The following is a 17,104-nucleotide window of genomic DNA, read 5'->3' on the forward strand; positions in this document are numbered from 1 at the left end:
CAGATACCTACCACCAAAGTCCTACTTCCATTATTTTTATGGTTGGAAATTTCACTTCGGCCCGCCGAGATCTCTCTCCCTGGGAGATCTGAGCCGGCCCACTCCAAAATTATTTTTAAATATTTAAAAATATAAACCTAATCATACTGACCCAATCTATATATCCTATAATATTTTCGGCCCAATCACCTAAACAAACTCAATCCTATAATAGCTGAAAAAGTTTATAAATAGATGAACATGCCAGATTAGGTCAATTTACTAATATCTAATAAAAGGAACTCACGACCCTGCAGGCCTAAAGGCCATACGGTCAACAAATGGACTAGATCAATTCGTCCAGTCCATCTAATTAAAATACTTATGAACCAATTGCTTTGAGAGCCTTATGGATCCACAGACGAATCTGATTACAGTGCTTAGCCCTCATCTGATTAACTCACAATCCAATGGTCTGTCCAAAGGTTAAAAACCAAGGGATATATTTGCGATCGCACAATCTCTCTCCTTTTGATAGGAAAAAAAGAAGACAGCAGGAAGATAATCCAAATCCAAATTCACGCTGCCACACGCACAGCAACGCTGCTGCCAGATTGCCCCTAAACAAAGGTGCATTAGAAAAATTATAAAAATTCTTTTCATACCTCATTATCATGATAAAAGGGGGGCAAGAATGAAAGCACTTGTCACTATAGAGTAGTTTCCTTAGTTCAGCATAAATGATGAAGAGTAACGCAATAGAAACTTGTCCCCTGCACATACATCTTCCACCAATATTGCTCACCGTAAATCAATTAAATGGATAAAACCACCCGACGGTGATTAGATGACTCCAGCAATGATTTCCCTCCAAGAGCCACATGATGTTGCCTGCAACGCTGCAGCAGCTGAGCATGATACATAATAAAGAGCACTATGGGTTGTCAGAACCCCATGAATCATCACGCAAGGTTTGACGAGCATGTATACGATTCTTTCTTGCTTCCTCCTGCTTTCTCAGCTCATCAGACCCGAATTTTGTGGGGGGTTTTATTCCCATACCTTGAGCAATCAACCTCTCAGCTGTTCTTGCTGATGTTTTCGGCCGTGGATAAGGAGGTTCCAACTCTGAAGCATTTCATCTATAATTAGAACAAAGCTACAAGGGATCGATCCTAACGTGTGCATGCAAAACTCAGTTATAAGAAACACATATCGAGGTACCATGCAAAGCAAGATAGTAAGCAAAAGCATTTTCAAAAAGGAGGAGATACCTTTGGTGGTGAGCTGGGTCAGCAGGCTGTCATCCTCCAAAAGTGAACGGACTTTGAATGGCCAATTAAGGTTCCTCTGGGCCTCATATGCTGCAACAGAGAACAACAATCTCATTAAACAAAGAACATACTCATGGCCTTTTCAAAGTTTATTACATTTCGACACTAAACGTACCTATCAGAAAGAACCTAAAATATGTTAAGCGAAGCATAAATATAATGTGCAGAGAGAAGGGGGGGGAAATGCATTCCTAGATATGTCCAACACGAGACTAACGGTGAAAGGTAGCAGAAGGTTAAGAGCGTCTATCATGCAAAACCTCAAAAGATGTATACAAAATACAACACAGTAAAGAGTGTCTTTGATCCTCAAATAAATATATATGCCAACCATCAAGCTAATGAATTTGAAATAACACATCCAAAAGTGCTGCAACAGCCTTGCAACTAGATGCAGTGTGTCATTATTCCAAGGAAAGCCTACTTAATTATATAAAAATAAGTATAACAAATTTCAATCAGCCATCTGATCCCGGAAAAAGCAATACTCATCGTAACTATTAATAAAAGTGGCGAGCTTCAAAAGAAACTTCTAAAGGAAAGGAGTATTGCTGCACCACCAAAACCAATTACCAAACAGCTCCCAAACTGACATGAGATGAGAGTATTCATGTAATGTATGAGGGATAGTATGACTGCCAGAGGGTTAGATCATTCATGGGGTGCCAAACCAAGCATCACAATGTGTTGGGGAACCAGTTTGGTTTTCTCATTTGCGTCTCGTAGCTTTTTTCAGAGAAAGGTGCATCAGTGAACTGAACAGCACTTTAAAGCAGGAGAAGTCTCAGATGGCCTATAACAATGGTAAGGGCTTATAACAATGGCCTAAAAATACAGATGATAGATGGACTGTCTGGTGAACCAACGGTGTTATGCAATTACGTGGAAGCTATCCAACGAAGTTTCAGATTTCCAAAAAAGAGTGGTTAATTTTCTGGTGAGCTGTTCAAATACGTCATCGTGATTTTCATTAAAAATGGAAAGCTAACTTATTTCTGGACTGATCTATGATTAGGGGAGACTATTATTTAGTCAAACTTATAGCATTGTCAGAACAGCCTGGCCATGATGAAAGACCACCGATTAGCACCCTAAGCTGGATTCACATAAAGGCCAATGGTAGTGGTGTCCTAAATATCTCAATCAGCTGAATGGAGACAAGTCAAACAAGGGCCATCAGATGATAGAATAGGAGCACAAGCCATGAGTCAAGATATTCTGTCTTGTCATCAGCCACCAACTTATAGTAGCAGAATCATTAGTCCAGTATATGGAGGCACAAGCTGATTAATTCAGTAAGATAAAAGCTAAAAATTGAACTGGATTGCATTCAATGATAGAAGTTGAATTATGGATAGCATGAGGAAAAGGGGATTGAGAAAGAGATACATAGGTATGTTACATGGGCTCAGGATTGAACGCCGGATGTGGGTGTATGTCTAAACATCAGATCCTTTCAATATGTAAGAACTTCTCATGAAGCCATCTCTAGTCATATGCCCATGTTTAAGTGTCATATAGTAGTGCTTCAAGTTAAATCAAAAGGTGTAGGTGATATCACACAACACTATATCAGTATATCTTATATGGCTAAGAACTAGAGCTTGTCAAAGAGCAAGTCTTTCACGTGGTCTTCATAAAACAAATGCGGAACCTTTAGAAATTTGGATAAAAAATGCCACACCTTAAGATCACTACGAAGTGAGTGAAGAAAAGCAAAAGTAGTTAAATAGAAGCAGAAAATCTGGGACATAGTTATGCCATGTTTGAGTTCATTATTTTTAAGGAATGGAACTGCATGATATTTATTGACAAAAGCAATATACAAAATATTTAAAAATCAAAATTAACAGCACAAAGAAAAATAGCATACATAGATCATCACATAATTGATTATTATTAAACAACCATGTCTTATTATTGAAGAATAAAGACTGTTCCACAACCTTTAAGAACTAGATGATCCCAAAGGAAGTTGCTAATGAGATTGAGCAAACGGGCACAAAAACATTATGGGCTTACTTTGCGAAGAGGAAGCCAAGTTATTAAAGGCGCAAGGCAAACCAAAGTAGAAAGGTAACTTAGAGCTTAGGTGCAAAGGGCAAGGTGGGGCATGTGCCTTAGTGAAGTAAGGTGAAAATATGTATGAAAACAGATTTCAACATGAAAACAGCCCCTTGTACATGGAGGTAAGAGTGTGTACATGTGACCCTTCACAGATCTCACAATGGAGGTAAGGGTCCCGTTTTTGAAATATATTTGACAATAAAAATGAGATACAAAAAACACAACTCACACGACCATACAAGCAGTCATCAAAGCAAATGACAAATGCAAAAATATACTCGCAACCATGCACAATCACATAACACAAATAGACATTTACTCTGGTGCACCTTTCTTGCAACTTGGCATCTTAGTGAGGCACATTTAAGGCACGCTTTAAGAGGGCCTTAACGAAGTTTGCCCTCGCCTTAAGGTAGGCACGGAGCTATGGTTGTGCCTTATGCATACCTTTAAACATATTATAACAAGGCTGTGTAAAAGAAGTTATGTAGTTCTAGTTGATATGGTGCTAAATCTTCCTTTTTTAGTAATGCGTGAGCAAAGGCAGCATCATGATTACTATTTGCCCAAGCACAATCTTATTAAGGTAAATCAAAGCAACTTGAGTAAAATAATCTTACCCCTCAAAGATGTGCAAAAATGTCAATATCACTACTCAAAGTGATGACAGAGCCACAAAAATGATATAATATATCCCATGGCCTTTCAAACCAACAAATCCCCAACCTACATGATATTGCTAGTATGTTCCTCAATAAATATACAGCACTACAAAACTCAAAACAACTTCAAAATAAAATTTACCTTGATTTTCTAAGTTGAGAAGATACCATCTTCATTTAATATATGAGATTTTTTTTCTCATTGGCAGCTGGCTTTAGGTCTACATATTATTGCTAGCATTTTTGAAAAATTTAAAAAAAAACACTATAATCCATGGCAACCATGAAGGTCAAAAGAGTCATGATCCAACTAGAAGATGGCGAGTTACGATCTCTTTGAAGAGACAATCAACCGGTCAGTAGGCTTCCCATACATGTGGAATCATTTGATGACCACCTTGGTGTCCCCTTCAACCCAAAAGAGCAAGAACATGCAACTTACCGATAGCAAGTTCAATACCTTCCCAAGCAGCCTGGATGTCATTCCTTCAAGTGGTTTCCTCTTCATTCCTCATGATAAAGCTGGCGCAACCATGGGAGGGGTCATGAAAGAAAGTCCATTGAAGTTAAGCTTGACAAACTTTCTCTTTGATCCGCACCCATTTGAAAAGTGGAAGGTAAAAGGACAAGCATAAAGCTTAGAGATGCCCTAGAGTGTGACAAGCATAGCTCATCTAGTGAGATCGCGAAGATTTCCTTAGTACTCCCAAAATTGTTGCTTAACCAACAAAAAAAGAACTCATTTCAAGCTTTCCAGAGGTTATCGAGGAGGTGGCATGCTATTGACCTACAAAGTCTTGCTTGATATGCTACAAAATGATGGGCCCAATAGTGAATTGTAAAGGGGAAATAAAAAGACCAACTATTTTGTTTAACATTCAATACATGACCCTTACTTTTATCTTTGATGTACTTTTGCAAATCTCACATTCCAAGTAGCCAACATTATATTACCAACAACCTAGACCTCCTTGGTTTCCTGGCTAAGAAATCAAAAATATTTTGTCCATATATAAGAGGAGTGCGGTTATAATACATACAAGGTGTAACGAAAAGACTTGCCATTCACTACAAAATTCAAAGATCTAAGTCAAAACCTACAATCTAAACAATCAGATAAAATCTATGAGATCTAAAATGCTATGTACCAAAACGGCTCAATGCCTTGAGACTTGCAAAGAATATAGTCATTATGGAACAATATCATGCGTTTATTTTGAGGCAAACTTGATGCATAACTAGAGGCCTCCAAAACAGATAATTTTTATACATAGGCATTTTAAGTTTGTTAGATTATATCCAACCTAGTTAAGTTTTGGGTTTGCAACTAAAGATATAGAATTTTGTAGTAGGTCCCTTTACACCCCACTCATATTATAACTGCATCCATATAAAAGTTACAGAGAACACCAAACTATCAACATAAGTTTACACCTTGATCACTTCAAAAGAGTTCGGCAATGGTATAGAATCTATAACTCTATCTTCTTGTGCCACGATGGAAAATTGAGTTAATTTCGTCACACATGGAAAATCCCGAATGCGAACAGGAACTTTATGGAGAGCTTGTAATGTAGTGGCAGTTTGGTAGTTTCTATTACTTGGAAGCATCAACCACATAAAAAAGTACAATTTGATTATGTTTATATCAAAAAAAGGCTTAACTGAAGGGAGCCATTACTAGTCATCCTTTTTCCCAGGTCACTCAGAAGACATTCAAATTCTATAAAACCAGCTTAATTTCTCCAAAATATATCTCCAATGATTCTCAGGCTCCATGAAGTCAACATGTAACCACCAACGATAAACCTCTCATGAAAATTGTCTCAAGGAAAAAAAGAATCAAATTAATTCCATATACTCTCCATTTATAACAAATACACTTCAAAATTTTTCCCTCAAAAACAACACAAAGAACCATCTACTTGAAACAACAGAGGGGTGAGGACATGATGTGAGTGGTACAAAGTAGCCCCCACCTAGTCAAATTGAGTCAACGAGATTTTAAATAGGTTAGATTAGGTTGATAAAGATAGATATGACTGAAGGCTTCAAATGAACTGCCCACGTATGATAATTCCTGCTTCTAATTGGAGCAGGAAACAAGTGGGGAAGAATATCAACAATGGCGAATCTTTTAAACCTGTAATATGAATGGAATACTAAATGATCATCTATCATGAAAGTCAGTTTTGTGACGGGTAACCTGATAATCAGCTTGAATAAATAATAGAAAATTCATCCAGCACTGAGTTAATGGCTTCAGTTGCTACTGTGAAACTCTGATTCAATAATGAAAATAAAATTAATATATTCCAGTTTCCCACCATTTTCTTCAGACATGACCTAAACCAATGCATCATAAGATCTTCAGTCCAGATGGTTATTTTTGAACTCTACTTTCAAAAAGAATGCTCCACAAATTGTAAAAGGAAGGAATCAGATCACACAACTTACCAATAGCAGGTGTTCGAAAGACTGCAAGTGCAACGGTATCATTACCCAGCGTATAGCACCCCGCGATCTTTAAATTTCTCGAAGAGCTTCTCTAAGTCCATTGTTCGAGTACTAGGGGGAAAATCATACAGAACAAGAACATGGCTGGTACCAATCTTGCTGAGAGCAAAGTAAAGATCGCAATCACCTTCTTTTTCTTTCTTAGTAAAGATCGAGCATAAATCTAAACACTCACAGTTTCTAGTTTCGGCCGACTCATCCCGGAGAATGTCCACGAGCCTCTGTTTCATTCTCCAACCGAGAATTGTCTTCTAAGGCGGTCTCAATATCTGGCTGATCACTGTACATATAGCTCTTCTGGTACAAGAACGACCCCCTTCCTCTCCGTTTAGGAGTTACTAGTGTTCAGGATATCCCTTGAAGAATTCGAAGCTGTTTCATTCCGCAAGGAGAGCAACACCTCGTTGATGTCGCACGGTCGGCAATAGCTTCCAGTCTTTCATTGGCCCAAAAGAGGGGGGGAAAAAAGAAGAGAAAGAAAGAACCAAAACTTTCCTAGAATTAGTTTATATGTACCGCCGAAAGAGTGTAGAATACCAAATGGGAGCCAATAGCGAGAAAGATACCATCTTGATCTCCGTCTTGGTCGTTTGAAGGACCGGATTCCCTAATTTCTTCTTTTGGTGGTTCTTTCTCCTTCGCCGGCTTAGATACACTTGATCCACAAGAGGAAGAACAAGAAAAAGAAAGATAACGAATCAAGAACCGGAATGATCAAATTGACAGAAACCCTAACCCTAATTCTGGCCGCAAGGCGTTTGACTGACCCTGTCTCGGGGGGCGCGGGGCGAGAGCACGGGAGCGGAGTCGTCGGCCTTGGGGGGAAGCCGCGGGAGGAGTGGAGGTCGGCGAGGCGCTGAGGGCGGAGGCAGGGGGGTGTCGGATGGCGGGGAGCGGATTTCGAACTTGGGACGCGGAATCGGTTGGATATGCTCCCTCTACGTCTCCTGCTCCACCAGGTCCTCCCCGCCTCGCTCACCATCTCCGCCGCCGCCGTCTCCATGGCCGTTCCGCTTTCACTTTCATTCCCACGATAACAGTAAAGCGCGGCGGATGGGCATGGGTTGGCCAACCGTTTCTTGTTTAGCGGGCGCCTATCAGGGGGCAGTTAAAGCTATTGGGCTTTGTTCAGCCTACTGGCATCATATATCCGTATCAAATTAGTGGGTTTGGGCGGTGATGGAAGTGGGCTTCCCAAGCATGGTAAATGGTAAATGACTAAAACGTGACGCAGTCTTGAACTCTTCAGGCATAAAATGGCTTCATGTGATGCTGCAGCACTTCAATTTGAACAAGTTCATCATCTTTCTTTGCTTATTTAAACCCACACACACATAGAGAAGCACAAGGAAACCCGGCAGAGGAAATCCAATTGGCTACATACGGCGTGGATTTTTTTTTGATGTAAAGGGGAGGCAAAGGAGCCACCCGGCTTTTATTGAAGTTTAATTAAATTTACAACAAAGATGATGAGCAGAGATGAGTTACATGTCAAAAGAAAGAGAAACATGTGTGAGAAAAGAAGCTAAAAGGTTCCAAACCAACTATCTGATAATCAGGACAGAAAATGTTGATACTCGTAGGAAGAAGCAATGAAAAAAAGAACCTTATTCAGATTAATAAGCAAGAGCATTTATTGGCACGTACGGTCGTGAATGAACTCGATGAGAGATCTATCTTTTCACCGAACTCGTAGTACCTCGACTATAAAATAATCGAACATTGGTCGGAGCAATCGTATATCAAGAGTGACGCCGCACTGTCGATTCTCAGAAGATCTTTTCTCGCCTTCTGTTCTTTTTAGGATTATTTTGACGATGGTGTATTACGAAGAAGTTCTAGTGGAATTTTGTTGCAGCAGATGAAGTTAAGTTGTTTGATCCCGTAGTTTCTTCATATAATATGGGAAGATGTACCTTATGCTACGAGAATTCCAAAAGCAACTCATATTATTCTTAAAGAGACTTCTTGATGGTTGTTAATGTTTATCTAAATCAGCTTTAGTTCTCATCCATTTTGATTTGGATGTTGAAAAATAAGATCGATGTCTATATTTTTTGACCCATCACATATTTTAGAGAGATTAATAGTGCTACAGATTGGAAAGATAATAATACATGGCTAATCATACAAATTCTATTTTTCATGAATGTCATATGTCAGATATTTCTGCTCAAGTTTTATAATATGTAATTTCTAATTGCTATATATATATATAATAATATTATATATATATATATTATATAGATCTATATTTAATTTAGATTAGTTTAATAAATTTAATTACTAAATAATATTAATAAAAAAAATCACTACATTGCCTTCTACACCTTTGAGTCCCTTCGGCTTGCCACAAACTTCCAAGGCATTTCGCCTTCTCCCAGGCATCGATGCCCACTTAAACGAAGCCACTTAAGATTCCAAAGCAAATGGCGTGTAGAAATAAAAGAGCGTGGCTTTGAGAACTCACATTAGTTATATTACATACATACATGCATGCATCATGCATGCATACATACATACATATATTATATATATAATATATATATATATGGAGATTAATACCTACTCTCTATTATGATAGGTTATCAATTTATCCATTTTTCATTGGACAAAAAATACCCTTACCTTTTATAACTCTTAAGGATATTTTATGTCTTTTTACAATCCCACATTAACTCACCCTCTCAAGCCTCCAATTAATACTCTTTCCCCTCTCTCTCTCTCTCTCTCATACATACACACACACACATACATACACACACACATAAATACACACACACATACATACATACACCCATACACACACATACATACATACATACATACACACATACATACATACATACATACATACATACATACGCACGCATACATACATACTACACATACACATATACATACACATATATATATACATACATACATACATACATACATACATATATATATATGTATGTATGTATCTACATATGTATGTATGTATCTACATATATGTACACACACATATGTGTATACTAGAGAGAGAGAGTATTAATGGGGGGTTAAGAGAAGTGAGGTTGATGTGGATTTATAAAAAGACATAAATACCCTTAAGAGTTATAAAAAGTAAGGGTATTTTTGTTCAATAAAAAAATGAATAGATTGATAACTTACCATAACAAAAAGTAGTTATCAATCCCTTATATATATATATATATATATTCCCCTTCTTGCACCAATGCTTGAAGTCGTCACTAGCAATAGTATGGAATACCAGTATATGATTGTATCCGTTAGCATATCCTTTGGAATATAGAACTGAAGGTCAGATTATATTTCTTTTAGGTGCTAGGATCATCTTTCATTTAACAATAAATTGATTGCTCTAATAGTGGAAACAATCTAGGATGTCCAATTGTGGTGCAGTTGCGAGTCCATCGCCGCCATGGACAAACTAATAAAAAAATTACTTGATTGAAATAAGTGAATTATTTTTAGATTGTCAAATCAATTTTAGGATACACGATAGTTCTCCGGTACTAATTGAAAAGAAATATATTTCAAATTTCGAACATAGAGAAAACATTCATTTGCATTTAAAATCGAATAGGTTCTAAGAAAGTTGGGGTCCTCACTAACCAGTAGCAGCACAAAATTATCGAAGTGGCACATCAATGATGACGCATTGCATGACGTTTTGCACCACCGATAATTGTGAAGATAGTTCGACAAAGTTCTAAACTAGTGTTTCATGCCCTTTGGATAAGAATCTTTGAGAATTTGCACAAGATAAGGTTTTTTTTTTGAGAAAAAGAAAATTTATCATTTTATTTTCCTACCAAATGTTGCGACTTATGTACCGGCTAGGGTTTTGACCTTTAGCTCATGCTCAAGCATGGGGATTGAATACAAGGCTTGGGAACTAAAAGTATCAATGGTGGACCCATCTGACCAAAGGACGATAACAGGAATATGGGAGCTGGCCATTGCAGATCTTATCCCTTTCAATGACTCAAGGTCCAATTGATGAAAATACAAGCTAGTTTAGTTTATTATCAAACTTACTGAACATTGATCAAAAGGTATCACTGTCAATACTAGCTAGAAGTATTGGTTGGTGGTGCAAACATGACAACCAGATGCCATCAAAGAAATTTTTCTGGCCGTGATGGCAGGCTAGGAGTACAAAAAGGTGTATATATTTTTAAAACTAAACAGGATGCATGGTTCCCTTTCTCTTCTTTTTTTTTTTCAGTCTAATCTCTTTAAGAGAATGCATCATTGTCATTAAAGCTTGCTGCTTTGTAGTTCTGTCTCACCTGGTATTGTATAAAACGGATACGATTTTGACTACATTCTGGACGAGGGAATTGAGTCAGTTTCCAGGCCTAGGCCTCATCAACGGAGCTGGTCAGTCATGGTCTAGGCAAGGACCAAGCCTGGACTAAATTACTACAACTACTTTTCTCAAAACCACAAAAAAAAAAAAAAAATTGTGATAAGCTTGTGTTCATCAACATTTCATGGAATATGGTATATACGATCGAGCACAGCCAAGGTTGTGCAAGAAGTAGACCCACTTGACTTAGCTCATTTATGACTTTTTTTTTAAAATTTCATATTGGGAATACAAAACCAAGTTCTCGAAATCCTACTCTTAGAAGCCCCAGTCAAGCTTGAGGGAGATTGGGCTCATGACCACATGCGCTCGCACTCGGCTTGGCACGGTCAGGCATAATGCATATGTTTTTGTCAGACATAGTCTATAAATAGACTCTAGATCCTGAAGCATGTGAGGCAATTCATGTTTTTAGAGTAGTATTTGTCACACATCTTGATTCGAACAAATTTTTCTCAATCTTTGATTTTCTTTTTGCAGATTTTTCTTTTCAAATATATAAAATGCAACATAGCAATATGTAGTGTTCCGTTCTGTAGAGCAAGGGGTGTAGCTAATTGAATAGAATTGACCATGACCAAAACCTGACTCGGTATCTTAGTTTTAAATTCAAATCAAAGGTAAGCTAAGGTTTAATTTTGACAAGCCTTGATCGGCAAGGCAAGTAGGGAGAGGGGTACAATTCAACATAGTTCAAGTCATCTCAAGTAGGGAAGCAGGTAATTCTAGCTAGAACTAATATGTGATACTCTAAATTCTATCACTTGATAGTCACAAACTCTTTGGACCATCCTACATTCTTTATTTAGTGCATTTTAAATGCAATTTCACTTCATTCAAAAGCTAGCAGACGGTGCAACATTTGGGGCCACCATATAACATCAAATTCCAAGAAACCATGTGCCTCCAATGACTATATTTTATAATTCCTCCTTCAAACTTGTGGTCGTCTCCATAAGAATGCTCCTCTCTTTCACTCTCCAAAGACACAACGGCAGGAGGAACCATGGTTCACTTTTGATTCTAGGAACAGTACTTTTAATTATTGTGGTTCAGTTACTGCACCCGGCCCCTCCATGACTGGCGGAATACCTTGCTCTTAGTCACCCCCTTAGCCACCCTAAACTAGTTTAGGGTTGAGTAGCTAAAGCATGCATACTGAGAAAAACCTACAAGATCCTCTTACATTAATTATTTTCTTTCGCTGCCTGATGCTAACCTCATCGAATAGGCCTCCGACCTACATTTATATATTCTATTTCAGACATATAAAAATACACCATAAAACTTTGTTTTATCTCTTTCAACAAGCCATCATGAGTTCCTGTGTCTTTGACCTAGCTATTGTGCTTAAAATGACCTTCCTAGTTCTATCGCGAGTGGAAGACTAATTGTTGACTATATTTATTATTTCATAATTTTTAAAGTCTAGAGTGTATCGAATTTGACCGTTCCATGAATCCAATAAATTGAGATGTATCTATTGTCACGTATTACATGCTCAACAGCATTGATTTATCATATTCTACCAAAATTATTATCGATCTACATTAAAAAAAGGGTTGGATAATGCAACCTCGAACCTTTCTCTAAAGAGTTAAAAGGATGGAGAAATCGCATAAACTAAAGATAAAGCAATCTGCAAAATTGCTATCACTTTGCGATAACCACTACATTTTGCATCATTTTGTGACACAATAATAACATAGCCAGCATCTGCGAATGAGTCATTTGAGTCCTAAACCGCTATTAATCTATTCATTTAACTAGGGTTAAATGAAACGAATTTGATTTGGCCGTAAGGCGCGTGGTGGTGGGCCCCACTATAGCGACGCAGCTCGTCGCTCATTGGCCGCTCCCTTGACTTTTCCCGCAACCCATGGGACCCACACTTGCAGATGGTGACGCCCCGAGCGCCACCCCCTGGGCCCCGCCTTCCAACAGCGACCCGAGCACCCCGGCGCCCGGCTCCCCTCCAAGCCCCGTCGTACCAGTATCTCTGCGACCCCATACGTGGCACCTTCTCGAGCCATCTTCTATAATGCAATCCAATGGAAACGTGCCGCGTCTAAAGAACCTCCACGAGTGCAGTTGTGGGACCACGGAGGAGCAAAAAGTCCAAGGGGAAGTGCGTTGCGGCAGCTGGTGGCACGTGGGAACGGCACAGTGGGTGCGTCGCGCCTCCTTGCTTTCTGTGCCTAAGGACGCCCAATGAGTGGAGGAGCGAACCCTAACGACACCAATTAGTGCGCTTCTACTCGGGTACGTGTCGCCACTGCAGCCCCTCGCGGTGGCCGAATACATCGATCACTGTGAGCCCTTTTTCTTGCGGCTTTTCAATATCTTTTGCCCGTACATGTTGCATGTAATTTTTTAAAACAAATAAAACATGGAGCTGGTTTTGATCTTTTCAACCATTATCTCTGCATTTCAGCCAAATTCTCTTGCCTTGATCTTTTAGCAAATGGCATTATTGGCTCTCTCTCTCTCTCTCTCTCCACCACACACACAAACACACACGCGCACGCACACACAAAGAGGGGAAATGACATGAACTATATTGGATTATTACCTCAGGGGATGTTCTTGGTAGGGTTTCAAAGACTTGGTCAGTGGTTCCAAAGTTGGGGGGTGTAGTGTAGCTATCAATAAATGCATAATATGCTTTTAGAATTTCTTATTTCTTATATGTGTGGCATCATTAGAAGGTAAATCTAATATTGGATAAAGTTGTATTGCTTAACAATTAATTTTTTTTAGAGAAAAATAATTAAGAATGCAACTTCAACTTTAATAATTGATATAATGATTAAGATGTTGGTAATATGTTTTTTTTTTCATTAACCGATAGGGTTTGAATTGTGATTGTTGCTATAGCAATTTTCACTCTAATAGATGGAATTGTGTTCGCAATAAAGGATACATATGGTACAGCACAATTAACAAATTGAACATGTCATGTTGGTAGATGATCACGATTGAATGGCAGATTTTGCGTGGTGATGGGGCCATAAGAGCTAATGCATATTTTGTGTGTCGAGGAATGTCGGTAGGGTGTCGCTGGATGGCTCGATGGTATCATAATTGGGTAGTGCCATTTTGTCGGCATAGAAGATAAAAAGATAATAAGAAGTAAGAAAAGGGAAGATATAGATATAAAGGAACGAAGAAAGGTTAGGTTTATCAGGATTCATGAGTAGTGCAATACTACTACTAGTGGGAAGAAAATGTTTAGGGTTTTGTTTCGTAGTTGTTAAATAGTAATATCAAAAAGATGCGTTCCGTATATGAAGGAGACTTTTTTAAAGAAAAATGGGTCACATAAGGACATGACAGCATACCCCTCTTTGATTCCACTCTTCATTTGAACCTCTCATTTAAAGGATACTCTGCTTGAACCTTCACACAACAACGACAACAACAACAAACAACAACACAGTAACGCAACAACAATAATAAAAGGTATGCACGTATCTTGCATTACATACGGCTATACGCACCTAAATCACTCCAAATGACATCAATAATCACTTTAATGGAACCATATTGGAGGCCTTAAAGCTTGTGTAGTCGCAATCAGCTGAACAAGTCGGGGGCTCCACCAACGGCCACTTTTGTATTATTGCACCTAATACATTACTTTTCTTTTTCCAGTTCTCGATCATTTTTGTAATTGAATACATTTAGAACAGTTGACACTATATGAAAAAGCCTTTGGTTGAGCATTAGAATAGATTGCAGATCGATATCCTACAGGAAACTAGCGAACTATCCGGACTGCTATAGAAAAGAAACATGGAATTAATCATCAATATAACATTGGAACGACCAAGGTTCTCCCTCATCCACAACAAATGCCCATTCAAGTGCTTTCTTGTATTGCAAGCTAGCTAGGCAAACCAATATATCGCTTGAACTACTTGAGTCCCTTATTTTGATTTGTAGATGACAAATATATTATGCGGCAAAAATTTTAACTAGCTAGCGACGAAAACAACGATTCTCATATTTGTGTGCAGAAACCAAAGTCAGTGAACAGGCTTTTACTTCTTTTAATTTTTTCCTGTTTTCAAGAATGAAACCTTTCGATTGCTCAATCATGATTATGTGCAGAAGTCAATTCAGTTGGGGGGCCGGGGGTGTACTTCTTGTACTGTATCTGATCGTTTCCATGAGAACCATGGCATTTTTGAATTTATATGAACTCTTTTTCTTTTTCTTTTTCCCGAGAAGAAAAGGGGACTTTATTCATTAAGATCCACATTTAACAACTAGAGATTCACATATTTTGAAGCTACTCAATAAACGCACGAATGCTTGATATAGATCAAGTTCAGATATTGTGCAAGTTTAAGAGAGAGCTTTTGCATTTTACAAATCAGCAGCAGCAAGCTTAGGGGAAGATGATCTCAAACCTTACAAGCAGCTTACTTTAAAGCATTACGGAATGAACATTGGAGAGATAAATAACAGCGATCGAGTCCTTACGATTGCTTGCTTTTCGGAGCTTAATGACTACTCTTTTAAGGATGGCTGGTGTAGAGTTTGAGATTGGGGTTCTCCATCAATACCATTTAGCACTTCCTTTTTTTCACTAACGTACTGTGCCGTCATAAACAAACAACGACTTGAGCCTTCCACCAGAAATCAATAGCCATGGACAACTTTCCATATTCAAGATATTAATCCTAAACTCCTTAGCCCCTTTCTATGTTTCACTTCCTCCTTAAGACATATTTTCGCCGCATGCTTTCGATGCTGATATCTTAATTTATGTTCTTGGTAAGATGTGACGATCTTGAGATAGAGATATATGCTCATGACATGCTGTTTTGTTGCCTGGTAGCTTCTTATTACATATTATATGAGCAGCTTCAGTGCAAACATCAATCTCAAAGCTTTGGCATGCTTCTCTAACCGTGGTCTCTTTCCTGAAAGGAAAGTGGAGCTCCAAGGAATAGTATTAAAGAATAGAATAATAGGACAAAAACCGCATGGTCCGGGTAAAGGACTAGATATTTTTCTAGTGCCGCTGCCAACCCTAGCAAAGGTGCATGTGTTGGGAAAGAGGGCCACATCACAAGAGGGAAAAATAGATTATTGGACACCATGTAATTGTCTAAATACACCAACAATTTGTATGGTGATTGGCAACGGAACTACATCTATCCTTCCAATTGGACCGGTTGCAATTAAGATATATACAGTATACTGAATAGTCATCATGGTGAAATATTGCATGCTGACTTGCGATTAAATTTGTCGATCCCCAATGCGTGCGACAAAAATGATATTTAGTAGCAAAAATCTGGTGGCTGATAGGACCATGTAATAGAGTCAAGCCATGCCACTATGAAAAGGGGGCATAAGGATGCTTTTTTTGATCACTCGAGCAGTTGAGCTCCACCACCTATAGCACATATAAGCAGGCACCTTATGGAAGACTCACACTGCACCAATCCAATTCCAAATCTTACCCTTTTGTTTCTTTGAAGTATTCCATAAAAAAAGTATTAATCTCTCTCTCTCTCTCTCTCTCTCTCTCACACACACACACACACACACACATAGAGTAGGTGTATGCTGGCGCTTGGTTGTATGCCTCGGCTTTCAATTGCCTTTCTTCCAACCTCAGCATCTAACCACAAAAAACATAAAAATAAGATAATAATAAAGTAGAACAAGGAGAAGACTGACTGAACTAATAAATAAAAGATACAGAAGATACGCAACATGCGAGGAAATATATGTTTGTTTTTTTTTTTTTTTGAGTACCGAGGGAACTGAAACAGGAGGGGAAGATCTCCACCCTTTCTTGCCCCTTATCTTTTCCACACACCCACACACAATACTAAATCATCCTTTGGAAGTCGACGTTTCCTCGTTTCAGAGATGTTTGTTCCCTCTGACACCTCCTTCGGTTCTCTAACAGTCTCTCTATATATGCGTAGAATAATATAACTGTATCTATCCATGTCTATCTTTCTCCCTCTCACTCGCACACAAATGGGGTCTTCTTTCCATCATCAAATGCTCCTGCATCTAATGACGAGGAAAGGACGGTCAAATCAACCGGACCTTGCCCTCTTTTGATCCGTACCGCACCCACACCCCAATCCCCTTCTTCGGTGCACCATAGCTTAGATTGCACCCTCATATATATA

At 38.5% G+C, this 17,104-nt stretch overlaps 1 protein-coding gene across 1 annotated transcript; it reads right to left on the reverse strand.

Moving 5' to 3' along the window:
- Window positions 1-614: 614 nt before the first annotated feature.
- Window positions 615-7,562, reverse strand: LOC103714293. Its single transcript, XM_039133912.1, is given in 6 exon segments — window positions 615-1,107; window positions 1,254-1,343; window positions 6,500-6,543; window positions 6,545-6,699; window positions 6,755-6,904; window positions 7,539-7,562. Coding segments are annotated over 6 exon segments (657 nt in total). The 3' UTR covers window positions 615-913.
- Window positions 7,563-17,104: the final 9,542 nt, after the last annotated feature.

This window comes from Phoenix dactylifera, chromosome 14 (genome assembly GCF_009389715.1).
Source record: "Phoenix dactylifera cultivar Barhee BC4 chromosome 14, palm_55x_up_171113_PBpolish2nd_filt_p, whole genome shotgun sequence".
Taxonomy (NCBI): Eukaryota; Viridiplantae; Streptophyta; class Magnoliopsida; order Arecales; family Arecaceae; genus Phoenix; species Phoenix dactylifera.